The sequence below is a fragment of the Bactrocera oleae genome, chromosome 6 (genome assembly GCF_042242935.1).
Source record: "Bactrocera oleae isolate idBacOlea1 chromosome 6, idBacOlea1, whole genome shotgun sequence".
NCBI lineage: Eukaryota > Metazoa > Arthropoda > Insecta > Diptera > Tephritidae > Bactrocera > Bactrocera oleae.
In genome coordinates, this window is record NC_091540.1 from 63605586 (window position 1) to 63628758 (window position 23173).

The 23173-nt window shown below is 34.2% G+C and overlaps 3 protein-coding genes across 7 annotated transcripts in view; 1 reads left to right on the forward strand and 2 right to left on the reverse strand.

The window, feature by feature from the left end:
• Positions 1-815: 815 nt before the first annotated feature.
• Positions 816-7910, reverse strand: Aef1 (Adult enhancer factor 1). The gene is given in 3 exon segments (XM_014229633.3): positions 816-5019; positions 5114-6250; positions 7592-7910. Coding segments are annotated over 2 exon segments (1548 nt in total). The 5' UTR covers positions 5952-6250; positions 7592-7910; the 3' UTR covers positions 816-4309.
• Positions 7911-8883: 973 nt separating this feature from the next.
• barc (RRM1_TatSF1_like and RRM2_TatSF1_like domain-containing protein barc) overlaps positions 8884-23173 on the forward strand; it is a 33240-nt gene continuing 18950 nt past the window's right edge. The window contains exons 1-2 of one of the 5 annotated variants that reach the window (XM_036364733.2): positions 8884-8989; positions 21348-21397. The gene's annotated coding sequence lies outside the window, so the exon portion shown is untranslated. Of the gene's footprint in view, positions 8994-9080; positions 9218-21347; positions 21398-23173 lie in introns of those variants that run through there. The other 4 variants (XM_036364734.2, XM_070112041.1, XM_036364735.2 and 1 more) reach the window with 4 other exon arrangements.
• On the reverse strand, positions 9053-19950 carry LOC106614094 (platelet binding protein GspB). Its single transcript, XM_014229625.3, has 6 exons — positions 19493-19950; positions 12662-12892; positions 12382-12597; positions 10793-12214; positions 9282-10529; positions 9053-9208 (listed from the first exon to the last, which is right to left on the reverse strand). Exons 1-6 carry the CDS (start codon positions 19629-19631, stop codon positions 9111-9113), a joined length of 3354 nt encoding a protein of 1117 aa, XP_014085100.3. The 5' UTR covers positions 19632-19950; the 3' UTR covers positions 9053-9110.

The following is a 23173-nucleotide window of genomic DNA, read 5'->3' on the forward strand; positions in this document are numbered from 1 at the left end:
GGGTGAAAAAACAATTTAGATTACTTTTAAAAAAAATATTTTTTTGACTTAAATATATATAACGAAAAATGTATTATATTTTTCCATTACTTAAACAAATCCACACACTGCCTAATTTTTGTTGAACTCTTAAACTGTTTACGAAAGTATCAAAAATACTATTTTTTTCTGAAAATAGTTAAGGCGAAGTTGTAAGACTTTAACACCTAACTATATTTGAATATAAGAAATTTATTTCTCTCGTACATACTGAATCGTTGACAAATTTTTAGTGGTTTATTGTTTTTCATTTCTAAAATACACTCGTAGATTTTAATAATTTAATTAGTTTTAAGAAAAAATTCGATAATTTCAAATTTTGTAACGATCCCTTTAACCGCAGCTAGATTTGATAAAGAGAAACAACCATATATGCAGTTCAAATAAATGCCAATTGTACGAAAAACTACGCAACAATGCTTTCGTGCCTCAAATTATGCGCAAAATTTCAGCAAGTCATGCAGCCTCGCGATCCACTTTTAGTTTTCCGATATTAATAAAAATATCAGTAAAAACAAAATATTTACTATTTTCACTACAATTTTCGCGCAAGAACTTAATTGCCAAATAAAATAGTATTCAACCAGAATACAAAACATAAGTAAAAATTAAACTTTTTTTTTTAAATTGTATCCTGAATATTGAACTTAATTGTCGAATAGAACAGAATTTTTCCAGTAACAAAAAACCATAGTAAAATCAAAATTTCTAATATTTTTACGCCAATCTTGACGCTAAAACTTAGTTATACAGTATAAATGAAAACCCAGCGGAAGTGTGCAATCTGCGCATATAAGCTTTTTATATATGAAGTCTCAAAAGTAGCTTTTGTTTACAATCAAAAATTATATATTAACATATACATACATAAATACATGTCTTCGCACTTAAAACGTATGTGTAATTATGTTTACAAGCAATTGTCTAAAGTAACTCTTATATTTGTTTATTTTATGATTTATTGTATTTTTTTATTTATCTTTTATTTATATAAAATTAAAGGAAAACATTTTGGGCAACACAGTGCTAGTTAGTTCAACGCTACACCCAACATTAAATAATATTTGTTATAATAAGTTATTATTATTAGGTATTATTATCAGTTTCAGTTTGGTCAATTCCTTTGACGATCACAAAGTCAAAAGAGCTGACAACTAAACGTAAGTTTCGAGTACGCCTAAACGAAATTACGAGTCTTTCCTCTTCTATGTGTGTGTTATAACTGTTCAGTATGCGTGCGGCAATGCCATAGAAGTTGCTGCTCTGTTCACGCGCAACTTACAACACACACTGCAACAAAACTTACAAGTACCGTTATAGTTGCTTTTCTATTTTGCTGTTTTTTGTTGTTTTTTTTTATATTTTTTGTTTTTGTGTTTCACTTTCTTTCTTAATTGATTAGTTATTGGTTTTCATGTGTGTGTGTGTGTGTGTGTATGTGTGTGGCTTTTTTTACAGACTTTCATTTATACTAGTATATGCATGTAATACATGGAAATTCATAAAAATATTTTCAATTTACATATACACACATACTTGCAGCATATATTAATATGATACGCTTTAGTTTTCAAACTAATACTAACTATGTAAGCTGCTTCGAATTCCGTTTTACTGATTTTTTCTCTTGCTGTTTTTTTTTTTCTTTTCTCTTGTTTTTCAGGCAATGCACACTCACTCGCTATAAATGACTTGTTGCAATTGCTAAGCGCTTGTTTGTAGTGCGCTGACGCAACATTTACTCTCATATACATATCTACAATGCTTAACGTTCAGCTGTGACACATGCGCGGCAACTTTTTAAAAGTTCATAACACTATGTGTCATACATTAAACCAGCTCTATAAAACAAAAACAAAAAAAAATCTATGTGTGCATATAATTTAGTTCGAAAGGTGTTGTTGTTGTAAAATATAAGCAATTTTTGCGCACTCATTTTGAATGAAAGTGATTTTTGTAATTATAAATTCTTTTTTTAATGCTTTCTGCAAATCCAACAACTTTTTTTGCTAACGAAAATTAAAGCATTTTCTTCAGAAGACCAAATATAAGCAGTATTGTGGGCTGCGTAAACGTATTTTTCTTCTTTTTTTTTTGTTGTGCAACTTTTTCGGCACAGAAAATAACAGTTATGCATATAAGTAATGACTACTTTTAATCAATATATAAACAATTTCTTCGAAGTTCGCAATCATTTTCATAAAACAACTTTATTCGCCACATAAATATTAACAACGGCATTAGGCGCCTGCTTGCCTACCCGCCACGCTTCACCTTTACTTGACTTTAGCATTGTAATCCCTAATGGCAAATTTTTTTTCTGTTTGGAAAATTAAATTTTATATAAAATATATAGAAATTTGTATTTCTCTTTTTCTATTTTTTTTTTAGTTTCATTTACATTTCGCTTATTTTCAAATAAAACATCGATAATATATAATAGTATTTACTTTTCCACTGCGCCTCTAAACGCCATTAAAATGTATATGAAATAATTTATAATAATTTCAATTAACCAACAAAAGTAGTGGAAAACATGTTAAATTTATAACTAAAAAAAAAAAAATTCAATCAACTTTACAGTCTAAACTTAGCAATAAATTAAAATTGTACCTTATTTTAAGGTTTTGTTTCATACAATTCAAACAAGTGTTCAGCAAAAATTTTGTTTGTTTGCAGCCAAAAAAAAAAATATGTATGTATATAGATAAATAAAATAAAAGTAAAAAATAATAAGAAACATAAAGCGATTTCATACTTAACAGCACTGTATGCTGCTGCGCCCCCACTTCGACTTCGACTTCGTTTTTAAGTGTTATAACCTAAAAAAAATAGTTGTGTTAAGCTTCAAGTACAAACAAGTCTCATTTGCTGTGAATTCCTAATATTAAACTAAAATACAAAATAGGTCATTATAATGAATTTAAATTACATTTATTACTCCACCATATATGTTTTCGTTTCGAGTTAGCCACTATACCATATAAGCTATGATTTTCGCTATAAATTCTGTACGGTGCTTTGTGTAAGCGGGTGCTGCCCAACAAATACAACATATATGCGTGTAATTACTTTATGAGCTTATTGTCATAATTTCCACTTAATGCGATTTTTTCATTAATTATTTATATTAGAATTAAACATTTAATTAGTTGTATGCATGTTTGTATGTAGGAGTGTGTGGAACGCAATAAGTGCTTAGTTAATTAGGAAATTAAACGCTGCTAATCTAAGTAGCATACAGACACACATACACACACGCCAGACACGTGGCTTTCGCACTAAAACATGATTTAAGTAATGAATAGCCATAATTCGCGCTTGGTGCCGTTACACAACTAACAGAATTTATAACCAATTTCATAACAAATACTACTCAAAATGTATACGGTAAAATATATTTGCAGCAGTTTGTGCTTTAATTTTTTTGTTTTTGTTGTATTTTTTTTACTAACCCCCATAAAATAGTATAATTCCCCTATAATTATTTAAATTAAGTTTAGTTTTACTCTCTTTTGTTATTTCTCTTTGTTTTTTTAGATATTCTTATCATGTTTGTTGCTACTACTTTCTGTCTTAACGGCTATAGAGGTTTGTTTTTTCTTTGATTTTCATAATTTTCCTTATTTATTTCAAACGGTTGTGTTCAATATTATTATTTGCATTAATTGTGTGAATTTGAATTTGCGTTTTTGTTTTGAGTTTCGAAAAGCATACACAATCCCATACCAATTGCAACACTGTATGTATGTATGTGTGCATGAGCAAGTGTCATGTTTTTGTTACAGATTTAATGTTTTCTGTTTTGTTTTTTTTTTTTTTGTTTTTACTTTTAGGGTTTAAGAGAATGTCACTTTATTACATTTTGAAATTTGATGGCGATGATTATAGGTTGACAACAACAGCAGTTTTTGTAATAAACTAAAGATGATTGGTGATAGATATTATGCTTTTCTCCGTCCCTTTTGACATCTCCATTTAAATAACTAGCAACAATAGCAACAACAACTATGACCGCAAATTCAATATGCTTGCTTTAATTACGCTTAGCGATTGCCACATGCACTTGTAAGCGATCTCAATTACCAGCACTTTCACTACTGCCAACTGCATCACTAAACACTACAATATCGCTCTTTCGGTGGCCGCCTCCACAATCCTTAACTGCATCACTAGCGCTGCTGGCATTCAATTTATTATCATTGCAAGCGGCTGCATAATCCTCCTCATCCTCCTTGAGCATATACTCAAGCAGCAATTCGTACTCGACTCATCCCTCATTTTGAAACTCAGCAGCTGGCGACTCCACCTTGATCACGCCCAACTGTTGCAGTTCCTCTCTGGTGGCCGGCTGTGCTGTTGTACGCAATTGCGGTTGCAGTGTATGGCCGTTGCTTTGTAATGACGCCGAGTGTATACGACCGATGACCACGCCACCCATAGTCACCAGATTACCTTCGGGTGTAACACTGCCGCCCACTAGCTGTGCATTGATACTGCTCAATTGCACGTTGGACAGTTCGCCAATTGATGTTACGTTGAAATGCTCGATTGCATTGGACGGAGCAGCGGCGGTGGCGATAATCGTATTACCATTGTTCGGATTGTTGTTTGTGTGGTTATGTTGTAGTTGCTGGTGCTGTTGCTGCTGCTGTTGTTGTTGTTGTTGTTGCTGCTGCTGCTGCTGTTGCTGTTGTTGTTGATGTATATGATGATTGGCGGCAGAGGCAGCGGCCGCCACTGCTGCTGCTGTTGTTACTGGTGCTTGTATTGTGGTTGTGATCACATTGCGATGATGATTCGCGGGCCGCTGATGTGCGCCTGCGATCACCATGTCCTCTAGTCATCCTTCTTCCTCCTCGGTCTTTATCTTAACGGGTACGTACACCTTGTCCATAACGTGTATCTTTATATGGTTGTTAAGTGTACTAGATTGACGGAATTGTTTCTTACAAACGGCACATTCGAATGGTTTCTCACCTGCAATTTGAATGAACTCATATAAATCCAAAGCTCGTATGGATAAATAAATTTTTTATGTAAAATAAAATCTATGTTTTATTGCAATACATACCGGTATGGATTTTCACATGATTTGTTAGCGTGCTTAATTGTCGGAAATTCTTCGGACAATATGTGCAATTGAATGGTTTTTCGCCGGTGTGTATTTTTAGGTGATTCGTTAGCGTGGACGATTGACGAAAGGTTTTATCACAAACGTTACATTTGTAGGGTTTCTCGCCGGTATGTATTTTCACGTGGTTGGTTAGTGTGCTCAATTGTCGAAACCGCCGATCGCAAACGCTGCAGAGAAAGGGTTTTTCATGACCACTACCACCACCACCACCGCTACTGCCGCTGCTGTTGCCACCACCGCCTCCACCACCGTTCGTACTGCTGCCCGCACTGTGTCCATTTGCAACCACTTCCCGACCGGCAGCGAAGTGATGCTCTGACAACGCTGGACTATGAGCTGCTGTCGCTACCAGATGCGCTAGGGGATGTTGCTGCAAAATTGTTGTGGCATTTGCACCGTTACTGCCACCCGATGCTTGCTGTTGCTCAGCGGCGGCAGCCTGGGCAGCAGCCGCTTGTGCTGCCGCCATTGCAGCCGCTTGAGCAGCAACGTGCGCTTCGGTGTTGGCAGCGGCTAGGTGCATATTGAACGGAATCGGTATTTCTGTTGTAGTTGTGGCCTGGTGCTGCTGTTGCTGTTGTTGTTGTTGGGATTGCTGTTGCTGCTGATGGTGTGCTCCCGTGTTATTCTCATTATTATTGTTGCTATTAGTATTGTTGTTATTATTGTTGGCACTCGCTGCAGCATTATTCGGCGACGATGACACAATGACAATCTCACAATTTCCCATAGCGGCTGAAGCCGCATGGGCATGTTGCAAATTTTTGATGTGCATTGTAATCAAGTTTCGGAAATCAAGCGCGGAAGCAGTTCAGGTAGTTTTAGCTACCAAGCTAATGCTTGCCGATATTACCAATTTGGATTAAAATATATTTTTGGGATATATTAATTTTTTTTTTCTATTTGTTTTTGGCTGGTTGATCTTATTGTAATTAAGGTGCGAGATATAAGGTGCGTTGGCTTATTTTTTCTGTTATAAACCCACTTATATCATATAGTTGCTAAACAGAATACGCATAGAAACTGTGGGTTCAGCAAAAGAATTCTTGCCAAGAGAGGATATGGATACAAAATCTGCAATGGAAATATTGTAATTAGTGAAAATTGAACAGGACAAAAATTCAAGTTAACAAAAAAAAAAACTAATTGAAAAAAAATAAATAAATAAAGTCTCTCATCTTTAAAAATCGCGCGATTTTGTAACTGCCCGAGAATAATTTAAACTTAAATTTATAATATTCTTTGGAAATAGTTAAGTCATTTAACATCAAAAATGTTTCTATAAAATTCCGCGGTGTTGCAGAGAAGAAAAGCTACATAGTGATGCCTCGCAACACGCCACGTTGTTGTTAAGATATTAGCGTACAAAGCGATTGACAGAAAGGCAGCGATGTTTAAAATATTATGTTTAATATTCATTAGCTTGATTTGGCTCATTTTTCATTTGTCCTCTTTATTTACCTATTTTGCATATATTAGTAACATTGTGTTTCTCTACGAAAATTCCATAAGAATTTACAATATAGCAAAGGTGTACGTCGAGGTTAGGCGTTACGATTATGGCAGTGATGACGGCGCTTAAGTGGTGACGACGATAAGTCAGCAGCGCTGCGCATTGTACCATGTGGCTTAGTAATTTTAGTTGTAAGCAACAATGATTAAAGTTAAGTTTTGATCATATTAACTGTCGATATTTTAGCGTAGTGAAATTAGAATGGACTGTAGCATTTACATATGATTTGAATGGAATGCCAAATACGCGCGACATGCTGCAGTGGCAGACGTTTTTGCCAACACAAATGACAGCGCACTGTGACCGCTACCATGTGCACATAATCGAATAACATTACGACTGAAGGGAAAGAGTATATGAAATACTCAAACATTATATCGCGACCCCTTTCCCGAGGGGGGCACCATTTTTTCCTCAACGTTCCAATATATTACCCACAATCACGTTTTTGGCAAATCGAAAAAGTATAAGAAAACAAGGAATATATATTCAACAAACCCGATTTGTGAAGTAGTTTTTCCACTTCGGCCGTTGACGTCGTCGATGCGACCATCACCACTTTAGACGTTCGCCGCACGGTGCACGCTCACTACATATCTCAGCACACCGACCGTACCCCGTTCGCGTAACAATAGGCAGCGCGCACACACACACATATAATACCGACGATATTCGTTGCTGTCAATACATCTAACGAACACTGCTTTTTTGAGGTTAGGAACACACACTCACTTCCCCATTCATCAACTGTAAAACGCGATCGGCTCATAAAAATTCATCAAGCTTACCGCAACCAGCTCGCATCGTTTGCCGCAGACTCACTACACCTTAGCACCACCACCACCACCTCCTTTGGCACTAAATATATTTAATATTCAAAACACTCCTTTTTGTTGACCTACCTTCTTGCACTACCTGACGACGAGGACATGCAGTGAAAATAGACTCCAATTTCCCCCCTTTTTAATTCATCTTTCCAGTTTTTCAACTTGCAAATCTCATGCCTTTCCCATACTTGTATTTGTTCTTGTATGAATATTCTTTCCTATGCCTGTTTAGGTTTGTTGCACTTCATTTATAAAGAATGTGAAAATTTTCAAAAAATAGAAAACTTTTCTGCTTCCGTACAAAAAATATGAAGTTACAAAATTGAGTTAAGTTTTTTTTCTTCGTTAGCAGGCACCAGACACACACAATTTTCTTTTGACGTTTGTTTGTTAACCGAAGTGTTGCCAGCTTAAACTAAATGAACTTAACGTAGATATCGATAGACAAAAAGACCATATACAGAGTTGCATATGTTAACATTCATTTGCTACAAGTGTGCTCATATATTCCTTCAGGTGCAAAGAATTTGTTAAATGTGGTATAAAATCAACTGATTTGAGATCGCTTTTAATTATGGCGTATTAAACTTTAAAATCCTATTACAAATTTCTAAATAAATGACTATATATTAAGGGAGTAGGGTTAACTCGAGTAAAACAAGGGCATTTTTATTATTTTACTTTGTGATGTAACAATTAAATCTATTTTAAAAACCAATGATACATTATAGTATGACCTTCAAAGAATATTCTGTCAAAGTTTCGTAGAGATATATTAGAAAAAAGCCCACTGCACCAACTACATTGGAGCGGCTCCGAAAAACAGTTGAAATGCGGTGCCTTTCATACCTCGATACTGAATCAATTCAAATAAAAAATCAAATTTATATCGTAGGTAACATGGGGGATTTTTTGAACTTCAATTTGTAATTTTTACGGAAAATTTTGAAGGAAAAACCTGATATTTTTTGTGAAAAAACATTTCAATTGTTTTTGTTAAAAAAAAAAAATGTATTATTAAAAAACATCTACAGCGCTACTTCGTAAATTATGTATAGTGTTCCGAATTTCCAAACGAACGCTGCCGCAGTTTTGAATTTATGAGAGGCAACGACTTTGAAGTCGTGATTTCTGAGAAAAACGCTTTCAAGTTTGGAAATCTGATGTAAAACGTTTATAAACGTGTAACGTAACTTCGTCAATATTGCTAGAACCGAAATGAAATTTAGATTAAACTTTTTTGAAATATTATGCATTTAAGACAAAAAAAAAATTATATATATATATATATAAAACTTATTCCACTATAACTGATGTTATGATATCCCAGATATGCATATCTGGTTTTCAACGGCGGCTAACTTCATCATATTTTCAGTTAACAGCTGATTGGCTAAAGTTTTGTTAGAAACGTTTAAGGCAATTTGTGTTGATTTAGATAATATTTGCAATTTGGTGATATAAAACAACAAAGTAGGTAAATTTCCATATATTTAAACATTTTATATCAGTATTTTCAGTTATAGTTTAATTATAGGTAAACAAATTCGAAATGCAATCATATCTTAGTGTGTGTAAGATTAGCCGAAAATATTTATAATATTGAGCATACTTTCGATGTGTTATTTTGCTCCCGGTTACGATGTGCTGGTGTAGGAAACTGATCCTCTACTGAATAACGTGGCGGATCATCTGAAATAAGTACAAGCAAAATGTTTCATGAAATAGCATGACGTTTACTTATAATTGTTGTTAACTTACTAACCATCAACTGCCACCGATTTCTCATTGCGGCAAGATATGCCTCGCATTTCACTGAAAAATTTGCGCACTTTACTTGTTTCCTTCTCCGCATCCTTTACCTCTTCTGCCACTTGTCGATGCACGTTATTGACCTCTTCCTGCATTGCTTTCTTACCACGCTCAACCACATCGTCAAATTCGTCATTTTCAAATGGATTATTGCTTTCAAAGGGATTGCCAGTTGAGTTTTGCGTGGAATTTACCGATGCTGTTGTGCGCTCATCATCCTCACCATTGGTGGTTGTATTAGTTTTTAGTCCACCCTTGGATGCAGCCTCTGACGCTGATGACACTGCATCTTCCTCCACGGGTGTGGGCTTTAATGTCTTACTTTGAAACATTGTGTTAATATTTTCCTTAGCACCAGACACCTCGCTAGCAATTTTAGCAGCCACAGAGTCAACCGCATCCTTAGTGCCATCTGACATTTTGATAAATACATTACCGACAGCATTTTTAGCACCCGTTGCAGCCCGTTTTGCACTGTTGCCTATACTTTCAACTGTTGTTTTGGTGTCATTTGCCACCCGCTTGGCATTGTCACCCACCGTTTCGACGGCATCACGAGCACCTGCCGCAGCACGTTTGGCTGCAGTTTCTACCGTATCACGCACATCGGTGGCTGCCGTTGCGGCTTTTTTGGCTGCATTTTCCATTTTATCAGTTATGTTTTCGCTTACCTTTTCAGCGTTGGTTTTCAGCTCAGTTTCTGCAGTTTTAAAATCTTCATCTATTTGTGCTGCTTGCTGCGACAAGTCAACTTTCATCTCATTTGCCGCGTCATTAACCTTCGCCATATTTGTCTTGACTATATTTTTTACTGTTACATCAACTTCATCTGCTTTAGTGTCAATTTTATTTGTTATCTCTTTGGCTTTACCTTCAATTTTTTGCATTGTGTTTTTAATTTCCTCTCCGACACCACCTGCATCTTCCACATCTGAGTTATGACCTTGACTCAAATTATTTAGAGTTTCATTAGATTTACTGGCAATGCCCTCCGCTTGCTCTTCTAACGAGTCGAGTGTGCTCTCGGTATCCTCTCGTTCAAGTGATGCTGCCTTAACATTGTCAGTCACATCTACGCCATTATTTATGAAACGTATTTCATTTACAACGATTGTACTATTTAGCGGATCGGTTGTTGTGTTGATCTCCACTGTCAATTGCTCGTCCTCCTCAAACGGCAGTGTTGCTGTTGTAGCCAGTGCTTAAAATACAAAAACAAAAACAGAAAATTAAGTGCTATATAATTATACCCTGAACCATCAAAATCAAATCCTTGTGTTGGAAACTTTTTTATTTGACTAGATATCTTCACGAAATTTGGGGCTTATTATCCAAGGCAACGGTATAATCTGCGAACTAATTGTTGCTAATTGTAAAGGGTGTTATAGCGTCGGTGCAATCGAAATTAATGTTTTTTCTTTGTTTTAGATTTAAATCACTTTAATTTTAATACGAGAAACTTACCATTCTTATGCTCCCTTTCGCTTTCGGTACTTTCGGATATATTTTCCAAACTATCCATCAGCACAGGCGATGTGCTATCGATGTGGTCATGATCCATTGCCGCTTCATAAGAGAAATTGCGTAGCGGTGTTGTCTTTTTGATAGTTGTTGGTGTACTCCCAGTTGTGCTGCTGTCCGGGTAAGGCGTGTGTGGCCGTAACAGCTTATCGTTGGCTGGTGAAGCCTTTTTGCTTAATGCTGTTGGCGAAAATTTAACGGAATGTGCCGATTTTATAGATCTGATAGATTTGATCGAGTTCGTCGGTGATTTTGCGTCATTATGCACTAAAGCAGCTGTGGCAGCTATTACATGTTTAATTTCCTTAGCCGGTTCACTATCGCTCATCTCTAGATTGCCGTTAGTTTCCGTTTGTTTTGCAATGTTGCCATTGTTTTCCGTAACATCTTTAACCTCGACATTTTCCTCAGCGTTTCTCTGTTCCTTTTCTGGTGTTTTTTGTGTTCTTATTGTACTACCACCGTTTGTCGCTTTAGTGGCTTCCGCCTGCGTTTCACTTGCGTTTCCATTATTTTCGTCAGCAACTGTTTTGATTTCTGTATTTTTCTCAACTACTTCAGTCGGCTCATTAATTGCCCCGTTTGCCATCACATTACTCTTTACATCCGCCAACTTCATGACATCTGACCCAACATTGCCGCTATCTTTACTGTCAACTTTTGTTGCACTGTCCACCCGACTCCAGCTTTTAGCACCCGTTCCATTCACCAAAGTTGGCGGCATTACAAAGGTTCGACTCGCAAAACGATGCGGTTCAGCGCTGCCGCCCACGCTTGCTGAGAGCGTCGATGAACGCGGTATGCCATGCACCAGTATATGCTTATTACCCACCGCAACATCGAGCAAGCGTAAATTTTTGAATTTCGAAATCTCACGAAACGTCTTCAAATGATGACCGCTCTCAGAGAATGTCGTATAGAATTTATTTGCTTTCGTTAACACAGCATAGAAGGAAAAACCCTTCAGCAGTTTCCAAATTGGTCCATTCTCTTCGCTATCATAGTCGTAGAAACGTTGAAATATTAGACTTTTCGTACGCACCGATTCGATACTGCGATAAATGCTCCCGGCATTGGTCACAATAAATATATCATTCGTTTTCGAAATGTGCATGAATATAATTTGTTCCGTTGGTCCGAGATTTTGTTGCAGTTCGGTAAATTGTGAGAATACAAAGTCATTCAGATGACCGGTAAAATAAAGCTTGCCAGTAGTGGTGAGCACCAGCGTCGATTCGGGTCCGCAAACAAATTGCTGCACAGGTGCGCCGAGATCTATTTCATACGGCTTCTCAGCTGTGTGACCTGCGGGCATACCAAGCTGGTAATTTTGATTCGAACCCCAGCCAATAAGGCGTCCAAAACCTGTGTGCCAAAAGTGTATATAAATTGTGAAATATTGCTTAAGAGCAGGTAAAAATGGTGACACAATTAAAAAAACAAATTTTTTTTAAAGAAAATTTTTAAAGAAATTTTAAATTTATAAAAATAAAATTTTCAAAAATTATTACTCTCTTCAACAAACAACTCACTGGTCATCAGCACAAAGTGTTCATCACCCGCCAAGACATGCGTGTAGCACTCTGCATCCTCATTCTTTGTTAGACAATCGTCCAGAACTTCAATTCGAAATGGCTTGCGTATAATTTGACATTGCTCATCCGCCACGGTGGCCACACTGAAATTGCGCGCCACATTTGCATCGCTTGGAAAAATATTGCGGCCCGTGTAGAAGAGTTCATTTGAATCTAACGTTTAATAAATAACGTTAGTTAAATACGCAAATGCATATATAATAGTTATGCTACTTACGTGTGAGTATTATGGACCAATCATTGCCGAAAGCGACATCGGCTATTTTTAAACCCAGTGTTTTCAGTGATTTCACACATGTTGGCTTCGTTATTATATCGCCATGACTAGTGCTATGGTGGTTTTTATTATTATTGTTGTTGTGGTTGCTGTTGCTGGTTTGGCTTGATGTACTGCCAATACCCAGTTGACCGTAGTGATTTTCACCCCAAACAAATAATCGCCCACTTTCTGTAATGTGAGACATTAATTGCATTAGTCTCGAACTTTTTCTATGCACTTAAAGTTATGGTTGTTAGTGTGGCTTTGTGTTTTCAATATATATATAATATATCATACATATCTAGTATCTACTAGCGGATATTGTTAAATGTTGAGATATGACATATTGACGTTTTCAAGTACTTTGTTGTTGTGAAGCTTAAAAGTTTTTGTAATTAGCAATTAATACAAAGTAGAGTGCCGTTATGTCTTTTCTTTAACAAACTTGTCATATAAAATCTTATGGAACATGTGGGCTTCGGTTAATGGTTTTACTTTCAATCAAATAATAATTATTTTCTTCAACCATTTATTAACATCTGAGAAGAAGATAATTAAGTGCAGTTTAAAAACTTTAGTAGAACATCTTGACCGACTGTTAACCCTAAATGTTTTATTTATTTTTATATCCTAAACAGTGTGTATTAAATTTGCCACGCAGATTTGCTGAGTCGATTTAGTCCTGAACTTCTGTATCTACGCGAATAACCGAAAATCACGTTTTTTCTTGTTTTTTTTTTATTCCCTTAAAATATATCTTCATTGTTTCTCGGGTGGGAAGTAAATGCTTCAAATATCTCAAAACAGATATGTTTATTAAGGAGTTAGGCCAGCTTAGTATTTTCAAAAATGCTATTTTTTAGGTTAAATGAGTTAAATTTGAAATGCTTAGAGCCAGAAATTCTGCTCTCCAATCTGCTGTAGTGTCGAATCAGTCCCTTTCAGCACGTAAAACGATAGAACTTGTACTCTATATAGCATCACAGTGACTTTACCTGGTAAACATTTTTTTTTGGGAAATATAAACAATTTATTGCTAATTTTTTCGGTAAAAAATGTTATTTTTTACAAGTACTTCATTTTGCAAAAAAGTGCTGTAAAGCTAAAAATTTTCATACTTTCCTAGAAATTCTAGATAAGAAATGGGATTCTAAAAATCGGGACAATAGTCGCCTTTTTGTATCCAAATGTCAATACAGATATCTGTTTAGCCACTCAAAAACGTGTTAAATAAAGCCTGAAGCAGAAAGATTCAAATAATTTTTTCTTATACCCAGAATAAATTGTCAAAGTTAGGGCTTTTACGGAGCGCTAGAGGAGCCTAACCCTTTAAATTATATAGAAAAGATGATTTAAATATTTAATATAGTTTCAATCGTAAATTTGTTTTGTAAACCGGCCAATAATCAATACTGCCTTTTACTTGCCTAATGTTTATGGAACGAATTTCGTGACAATAATAAAAGGAGATTAATCATACTTCATTCAATTCTACCACGACACAGCCCCTAGTCAAATGAATGTCTGTCATGGCTTTAACGCACTCAGAAATATAATTAGAATTGAATACTTCAAACTGTCCAGTGTGTTTGTTTGTGACCAGTTATAAAAAGCATTGCCTACATTTAGGGTGAAATTGAATTAATCAAGATAAGGTGAAGAATACAAGTATACTTTATTTTTACTAAGTCATATGTATGTACGGTATATGCACGTTCTTACATATTTATTTAAGCACTCAGTACCTAACAGTAGTGATGGCAGCGTGTAAGTATGATGTTTCTTAGAGAGTAAAAGGTTATCCATTTCGAGGTTCCCTACTTAAAAAAAAACACACACACACAGAAAATTCAAATTTAATGGGGAATGTTTATTATCCTTCGAAAGAGCATTTTTTTGCCATTAATTTTTTAGATGGTCCATCCGTTGAGTCCAATCCAGCGAAGCGGGCGAAACACATTCTTTACAGAACGTGAATTTTCGTAATATGTAAATTCGAACAATTTATAAAAGTTGTTCAGGCGTAAGTATTGCCATGATGAAATGCCAAACAATACTGAACAAAAATAGCATGACAGCTTGACACGTCTCACGTGTGAACTGTCAAAAAAAGGCTATTGGAAAAAGTACTTCTATTTGGATCACCCGTTAAACTCGTTGTGATGACTTTGGCCATCAGTTATGTTGTTATGTTGGTCATTAGTAATTAATTGGAGTCAAATAAACATGTAGATTCTTATGCTACGATATCTATGTATGTACTTTCGTTTTTTATAAAAGTGAGCTCTCAAAGCAAACTTCGCTTCTTCACTCTTATTTCTCAGCTGCCTTAGTAAAACTAATTTTACATTTTATTTAGTTTTAGCTTAGTTAGTTTAGTTTTTCAGCAGTTTACACATTTAACTGCTTTTATTACAATAATTACATTACAGCACATCACCAACACTTTTAAAAAGTCATATCGAAAATCATGCCCCAAAATTTCTTGCCTCGCAATCTTTGCACTAGTTCTTAAAGTTGTGCTACTTTCGCTTCTTCTGTTAACCAAAAAGAAATTTCGCAGTCATGTTGACAAGTAAATTGCATGTTAAATGCAATTTATAAAATTACTTAACTATTTACTTTTACTTTCGTTTTCCGTTCAAGTCCGCCCTGGCATATTAAACTTACGCCTGAACACTTGAACTGTTTTTCAATTGCCTAATTTCTCGGCTAACTATACTAAAAGTTAGAATGAGTTCAAAGAATGTTAAATTGAAACAAACAACAAGAAAAAAATATTGTACAAAAAACAAGGTAATAAGGAAATGCCTACATTCGGTTGTAACCGAATGTTATACAGTTTTAAAATTTCGAATAATTCTTTCGAAATATTATTTCCCAGTGCTAACAAAAGTTTATTGTAAAGATAATTATTTTTTAAAAATTTTACTGAGATAACTCTCTTACAGACCGATATCTTAGGCTTAAATTTAAGGAGGGGGGCGAAATGTGCCGATATAATAGATTTTCGTCACCAAATCACACAGTACTGAACGAATCTTAATTATTGGCCGATATTTATGGTGTAAAGTCGGACGAAAGATTATGGACCCTTTCGAACAAGAATTTAGAAAATTTTCAAAAAACCGTTAACTGTGAATCGTTTTCCATAACGGAACATACTTAGTGTGTTAGCCTAAAATCCACGGTTTTTGAGAATCAAAATTTTGGTCGTTTTTGCACTGCCAAAAATCGGTTTGGAGCAGATGAAAACTAATAAGTTACATTAACATACAGAAAAAATTTGATAGTGATCGGATAATTAGTCGCCGAATCACTGCCATAAATTTGAAAAATATAGTTAAAAAAAAAGCGTTTAAAGATACACGGATGCAGCTGATTGAACTGAGCAGCTACATTTTAGAAACCTGTAACTCAAAAACTATTTGAGTTATCGTTTTAAATTTTAGTATGTTTTTTTAATGGTATAACCTAACGAGATATAAAAAACCCGATTTTTTTAATTTTAAACCAGGCGTGCTCCTTAAGGTTCTTTCTTGTTTAAAGAAACTGTTTTTCTGGTCAATAATTCATTTTTGGTTTGTGTCCCAGTGTAATGACTACTCCACTTATTCATGAATGATTCGCATCATTCGCTCAAGCTAATTAATCTTTATTTCATTTCAAATTTAAACAATTCCAGGCACAAAAAAATGAGCAATTTAAAACGGCGATTATCTTAATACTTCATTTCTAATGACAGGAAAAACATATTAGCCTTGCGGAAAGCGTTGGTGGTACTGGCACGGGCGTGTTGTCGTCTCAGTTGACATGTATTTTATTAAAAATTGGTTTATATATTTTTTTTATTAAAAATGAGTTATTATTTGTTTTATTAAAAATTGGTTTATATATTTTTTTTATTAAAAATGAGTTTATATTTGTTTTATTAAAAATTGGTTTATATATTTTTTTATTACAAATGAGTTTATATTTTTTTTATTAAAAATTAGTTTACATTTGTTTTTAATAAAAATTACCTTATATCTTTTTTTATTAAAAATTTGTTTATAAAAATTAGTTCATAATTTTTTGGTTAAAAATTAGTTTATATTTTTTTGTTTATTGAAAATCAGTTAATATAATTTTTTTATCAAAAATTATTATTATATATATTTTTTTAATACTTTTTTGAAACGTTAGCTTAGATTTTTTTATTAAAAACTAGTTAATATATTTTTTTTAAATTAGTTTAAAAACTTTTTTGAAACGTTAGTTTAAAATTTTTTTTATTAAAAATTACTGTATATTTTTTTATTTTAAACGTTAGTTTATTTTGTTTTTTATTTAAAATTAGTTTCAATTTTTTTTTTATTAAAAATTTGTTTATTTTTTTATTAAATATTACCTTATATTATTTTTTAATTTAAAACTAGTTTATATATTTTTTATTAAAAATTAGTTTATATTAGGTATATTTTATATTTTTTTTTGAAAATATTGTCACCCTATTAACAAAAAAAGCTGACCCCCGATGCTAGCTGGTTTTAAAATTTTTTTTAAACAAACTAAAGAAATCGTTAATTTCAGCTGGACCGAAGCTATAATACCTTTCACAGCTGAATAATAATACCTCTCATAGTGTTTGTTATAGCAACTGATAACTAAATCTGCAAAAAAAACGTTGCTTGATATAAACGACCCTCAGGTCGTCATAGGGTTACTTAATAAGGAAAAATGATCTTTTATGAAGATCTTTGTCTTGATTTTGATCGGTAAGTTTGTATGACCGTTACTATTGCCTTGAACAATAATCTATTTCTAAAATTAGTGCAAACTCGTCTATCTTGTAAAATAAAAAAGTTTTCCATACAAGAACTTGATTTTGATCGATTGATATATATATTTTTTTTTCGTTTACTTGACATTTTTCAATTTGACTGAACAATAGTGAAATCGTTAGAAAAGTATGCAAACATTTTGTAGAGTCGAATCATTTTGTCGAGCATAGAAGTAAAAATAAAGGAAAGTACGAAAAAACATAAAGCTATCAGTAAGATCGTGAAAACGTAGAAAATTTGCCTTTCGTCGCACCCATAAATCTCTGTTACGAGCTGTCAAAAAATTTGGGAAATTTAAACTTAAAAATTCGCTGTGTTACGATAGCAACTTATGTCTACTAGCATCCTTACTGATCGATTCAACACATAGTGGCTGAAGTTTCGAAAATAAAATGCTTCGTAGGCAGAGTCGCACTAAACCAACCTAATTTCTACCTAATCTCCGGAAACACTTGTTTGCGTCACAAAAGAGCTGCTTGCTTAAATATCTGAAACTTTTTTTGAATCTCCATGGTATTAAATTTCCATGCTAAGGAATTTGCGAAATTTTTAAGGTTTGCTTGCCGAGTTTTCGGGGCTACTAAGCTGAAACGAATCCGCATTTACATAGTACATTCGAGCATGAGCTGTCAAATCGTCCGCATTCTTCCGAATTGTTTAGCGAATATTTTTTGACGATAACCTTTTCTAATGTCACGAATGTTTTCCGTGGTCTAAAATTGGTTCCGGACAACCACTATTGGGGACAACTTTCTATAAATTTATTTATCTCGGGTGGATAAATAGTTGTCATATTTAAGTTATTAATAATTGAAATTCAGTTGTATGTGTTAGTTTTATGTTTATGTGTGTATGTAATCATTATAATGGCCGCTTATTCGAAACACGCAATTTGTTGATCATTTTCTGTTGCTTCGTTATCCAATTGGAAATCAAATGCCACTTGCCACCGGCAAATATTCCCACTTTGTCGTGCTTTCAGATGTTATTGTCAAATATTAAGTGACCAACTGAACTAAAAATTGGTTTTGCGTGCCATCGAATAAAATACATTATTTATGTCTGCATTTAAACGCATATATTAGATATAATTTACAAATCGGTGGTGCGATAAAAACTTCGCCTAACCGGCCGATGGCGTCACTAACGCAAGAGAATTTTACTATTGTGTAGTCGTAGACGTTTATCGTAAAAATTTCAGCCGAACCGAATCTCGATACATGGATCCACTACTAGATATCAGAGACCGAGAAACAGTCGAAAAACCGAAGAAAATGCTACGCAGAAGGTGAATACTGTCTTATCAAGCAGAACGGTATCGGCCACCGTTTTCTGGAATCTACAAGGTGTGATCTAGTAGACTAACTGGAGAAGTGCAAAACGGTCACAAAGCTCTGCTGTGTTGAATTATCGGACCGATTGCAAGAACGCCACTCCGTTTTGTGTCCAAACTTGAAAAAGTCATTCGTCGGGTTGAGGTTTGACTCGAATATGGAGGTTGTAGCCGACATGCATATTTTGCAGACACCCAAAAAAACGGATAAAAGAAGTTTGATCTAGTATATCGTGCTAAAAGAGAACTATGCTAGGAAATAAGTCGTAATTTCTCCGATATTTTTGTTTTTATAACCTAAACATGTCACTATGTTTGTATCATCCAGAAAAAAATTTCGGAAACCCTATAAATCATATTTGGTACATAAGCCACGAAGCTTCTCATTTGTCGAATTTGGCGATACCGAACCACTATAGCATATAGCCGCCATGCAACCTGACCCATCAAAATCGAGTTTTTGTATGGAAAACTTTTTTATTTGTGAAGGGTATTATAGCTTCGGTGCAAACGAAGTTAACGTTTGTTCTTGTTTTTGTTTTGTTTTTAAGGCCGACTGCTTATCGAACTGTCCGCGTATGTGTCTGTGCATTTCGTGATTGTTTTTTTGTTTGAAAATATTTTCCAAATTACCACAAATGACCGCACTTTGATGCGGTCCAGATATCAGTCGTTTCACCGGATCATTTTTGATGTAGAAATAACTCTGCGTGTTCTCAGCCAAATACGATTTGCCGAGCGTAAAAATGGCGCCAGTGTTCGGTATATCCATTTCAATTTCAATTGTTAATTATGATTTTTATCGCAAAACACACTCCTAGTTAATATATAGAGCAATAATATTATTTATTTCATGCAACTTTTACGCTTATTTGCTTTAACAACATTGTTTTACAGTTATGCCTTTGCACTGTCTTTGCTTTTGTCGCTGCACTTTCCGGTCATAAATCGGCGACGGAAATCACATACACACGCATACGTTCAAAAGCAACAGTAAACACGGGCGAAAATGTCACTAATAAACGCGATGGTCGCAACGCATCGATTTTTGTTTTACCGTTGGCGTTTTCGTATGCACTGTACTACGAAAACGGTTAACCGGTCAAATAGCACAACGCGTTAAAAAAAAATTATAATTTAGCATACATATAGGCGTATGAGCATGCCTTTGCTTTGTAAGTGCATATAAGGGCAGCGCCGCGCGCCTGTTACACCGTTACTTTAGATATTTCCACTTTTTACCGTTATTTTTTTTTACAGTTTTTTCTTGTTGTATTTCCACTCGTTTTTTTTTTTTTTTGTATAACTAGTGCCGTTATTTTCCCCACTTTCCAATTGTACGGCGTTGGTTTTGTGTTTGCGTGCGCGAAGCGTTTGTATGCTCACGTAGTTACCGGCAACACACTGACGTCTCGTTAATAGCTGCGAAGCGTGCTGTGCTGTGGTCAGCCGGACGGTTGCTACTAGACTGGACATGCAGTCCTTTTTCAAGCCATCGACTACCAAAGTGGCCACAGGATAGCCGCTTAGGCGACCACGACGCTTTCGCTGTTGCTTCTGCTGGCGCTAGCAGGCAGTTGATTGGTGTACCTTACAATCACTTAACTGTTGTTTTTGAACTCACAAATGCCGTGGATGTTTAGGTATGAGTGTGTGTGTGCTTGCTAGCGCTGATGGAAGTGGGGTCTAAGGAGTTAATTATATATGTATATATATAGATTGATATGTATAAATACATGAGTGTATATGTGTGTATTCATGTATGTATGTGTATACACCTACACATGCATGCTTCTATATACATATGTTCATATATTGGTAGTTATGTATGTGTGTTTGTGTATGAGTGCCGCGCTTCGCTTTGTAAATTTCGTCGAAATTGGGACATTCATTCACGTTTCGGTAGTATTGGTCGTTTAATAGTTGAAAATAACTGTAACTTGCGCTTGATTATATACTATATAATATGCCTATACAGACATATGTAGGTATTTGTGTAAATATTCTTGTACCTTTTAGCCCTTTCTTTTGCCCACTTTGCATGCCCCGATTTTCGTAGCACGCACTTTGGCGCCTAAACCGAACGAACAGCTGTGCGGTGTTGGTTTCTTTCTTCAAGCGTTAAACGCCAGTAGTTAAGTGAACGTTGTGAACGCGGCTGTTTGTCATTATTGCGAAGCGTGGACGTTGGTCCGCTTGTACTTCGGTTTATTTTTTCGTTCTTTACTTCAGTGAAATTGTCATCCGCTCCGTGTAAAGTGATTTCTGATTTACATATACTTACACACAACTTTATACACACATGTATGTATATATGTATGTGTGCATTTGCCTATGTAAATGAATGAAGTTTTTATTGTGTTTGTGTGAGTCGCTGTGTTTGCCTTTAATTTGTATATTTATGCTACTAACACATTTTATTAACATATATACCGTTAATACATACATATATTGCATTCTCATTCAGCACTTTTTTCCGCTCTTTCAGCTGCACTTTCCTTTTTACGGCGCACAGACGTCCATATAAAAGATTTCGGGGTAAGATAATTGCTTTGTTGTGGCTATTTTTTTGACAACACTCATACATAGACGTATACATACATATATTAAGCACATACACAAATACAAATATATTTATACATTTCAATTTCCATATGTAGTAATGTAGCGCTATAGTTTTGCTGTGAAAAACTTTATTAGTTTCAATTAATAACGGTATCTTTGTATTTGTGGAACTTACTAAACTTGTAATGATTATTTAGTTTGTTGTTGTGAAGTACATACTCCCCTGAGTTTATTAATAACGGTAGTAAATATCGGTGATACATTCACATATATGTACATATGTATGTTATATTGGTATGCGTCATCGGAATTTGTGCTGGTCATCCCTATATTGCGCAAATTTTTATTTAGTTCGATTACACATATCGTTTTGGAGTTTAGTTTTGCGTCTACAATAACAACTTAAGTAGTCATAATTTTCTAAGCTATAGTTTTTATGGCCTTCGACTGAAGCGTCTTTCACTTGTAGGTGAACATATTTGCAAAAAACCATACACATCTTCGAAGTCGTCATCTTTTATTTTATAAGATTTTTGCATGTTGATCTTCGATTCTCTAGAAATCATAACATTTTAATTTTATTCTTTATTTTAGTTTTAATTTTTACTGTAATTTTAATTTTAATTTTAATTCAAAGAAATCATAACATTTTATTGTAATTTTATTATTTATTTTAGTTTTAATTTTTACTGTAATTTTAATTTTAATTCAAATTTTAATTTTACTTTTAATTTTTGTTATAATTTTAATATTAATTTTCGTTTTAATTTTGATTTTATTTTTAATATTAATATTAATTTTAATTTTAGTTTAGGTTTTGATTTTAATTTTAATTTTAATTTTAATTTAGTTTTAATTTTATTTTTAATATTAATTTTAGTTTTAATTTTAATTTTAATTTTATTTTAATTTTAACTTAATTTTAATTTTAATTGGTAAGCTTATTTCAATAAATTTTTGTTTGGAATTGGCGATTTTTCGCTAAAGTTAATAACTGTTGGCTGACCAGGTAACTGCTTACTCACTCTATGCTCTGGAAGACTCTCAGTCACTGTTTACTTTACATTGTACTCTGATACTTATTTGTTTTATTATACATAAATTTTTTTAACGGATATATGGTACATTGAAGTATGTTACTTATATTTTATACTAAATATTACAAAATATACCTTATAAATATTGGCTAATAGAGGGCCTTTGTAGTTTACGTTCTATTTGTTTACTTTTTTTCTTATTGTATCCAGATGTTCGTCCGTCTGTAAATGCGCGAACTAAACCCTCAGTTTTAAAGATATCGATCTGGAATTTTGCACACGCATTTTCCTTGACAAGAAGCTGCTCATTTGTCGGAATTACCGACAGCATACCATTATAATATATATTGTAGTTACCATAAAAACTGACAGATCAAAATTAAGTTCTTTATGGAAAACTTTTTATTTCACGATATACCCACAACTTAGGTTGGATTATGGTCCAAGACAATCTCCGATTATATTCAGATCAAACCACTATTGCATATAGCTTTGAGTCTTATAGCTTCTGTGCAGCCTAAGTACTTTTTTTTTTATTTTCATACTACGATTTCTATTTTACACTGTATATTAATGTTCTATTTACCGTTATGTATAGTTTTCTTTTTAATATCGTGGGAATTTAAATTATGCAAATTGTATTTGAAAGTGAATGTTGGATTTTTTAGGGTTCTATTAAGATTTAATTTGTAAGTAATTGTGTTAGTTTTTG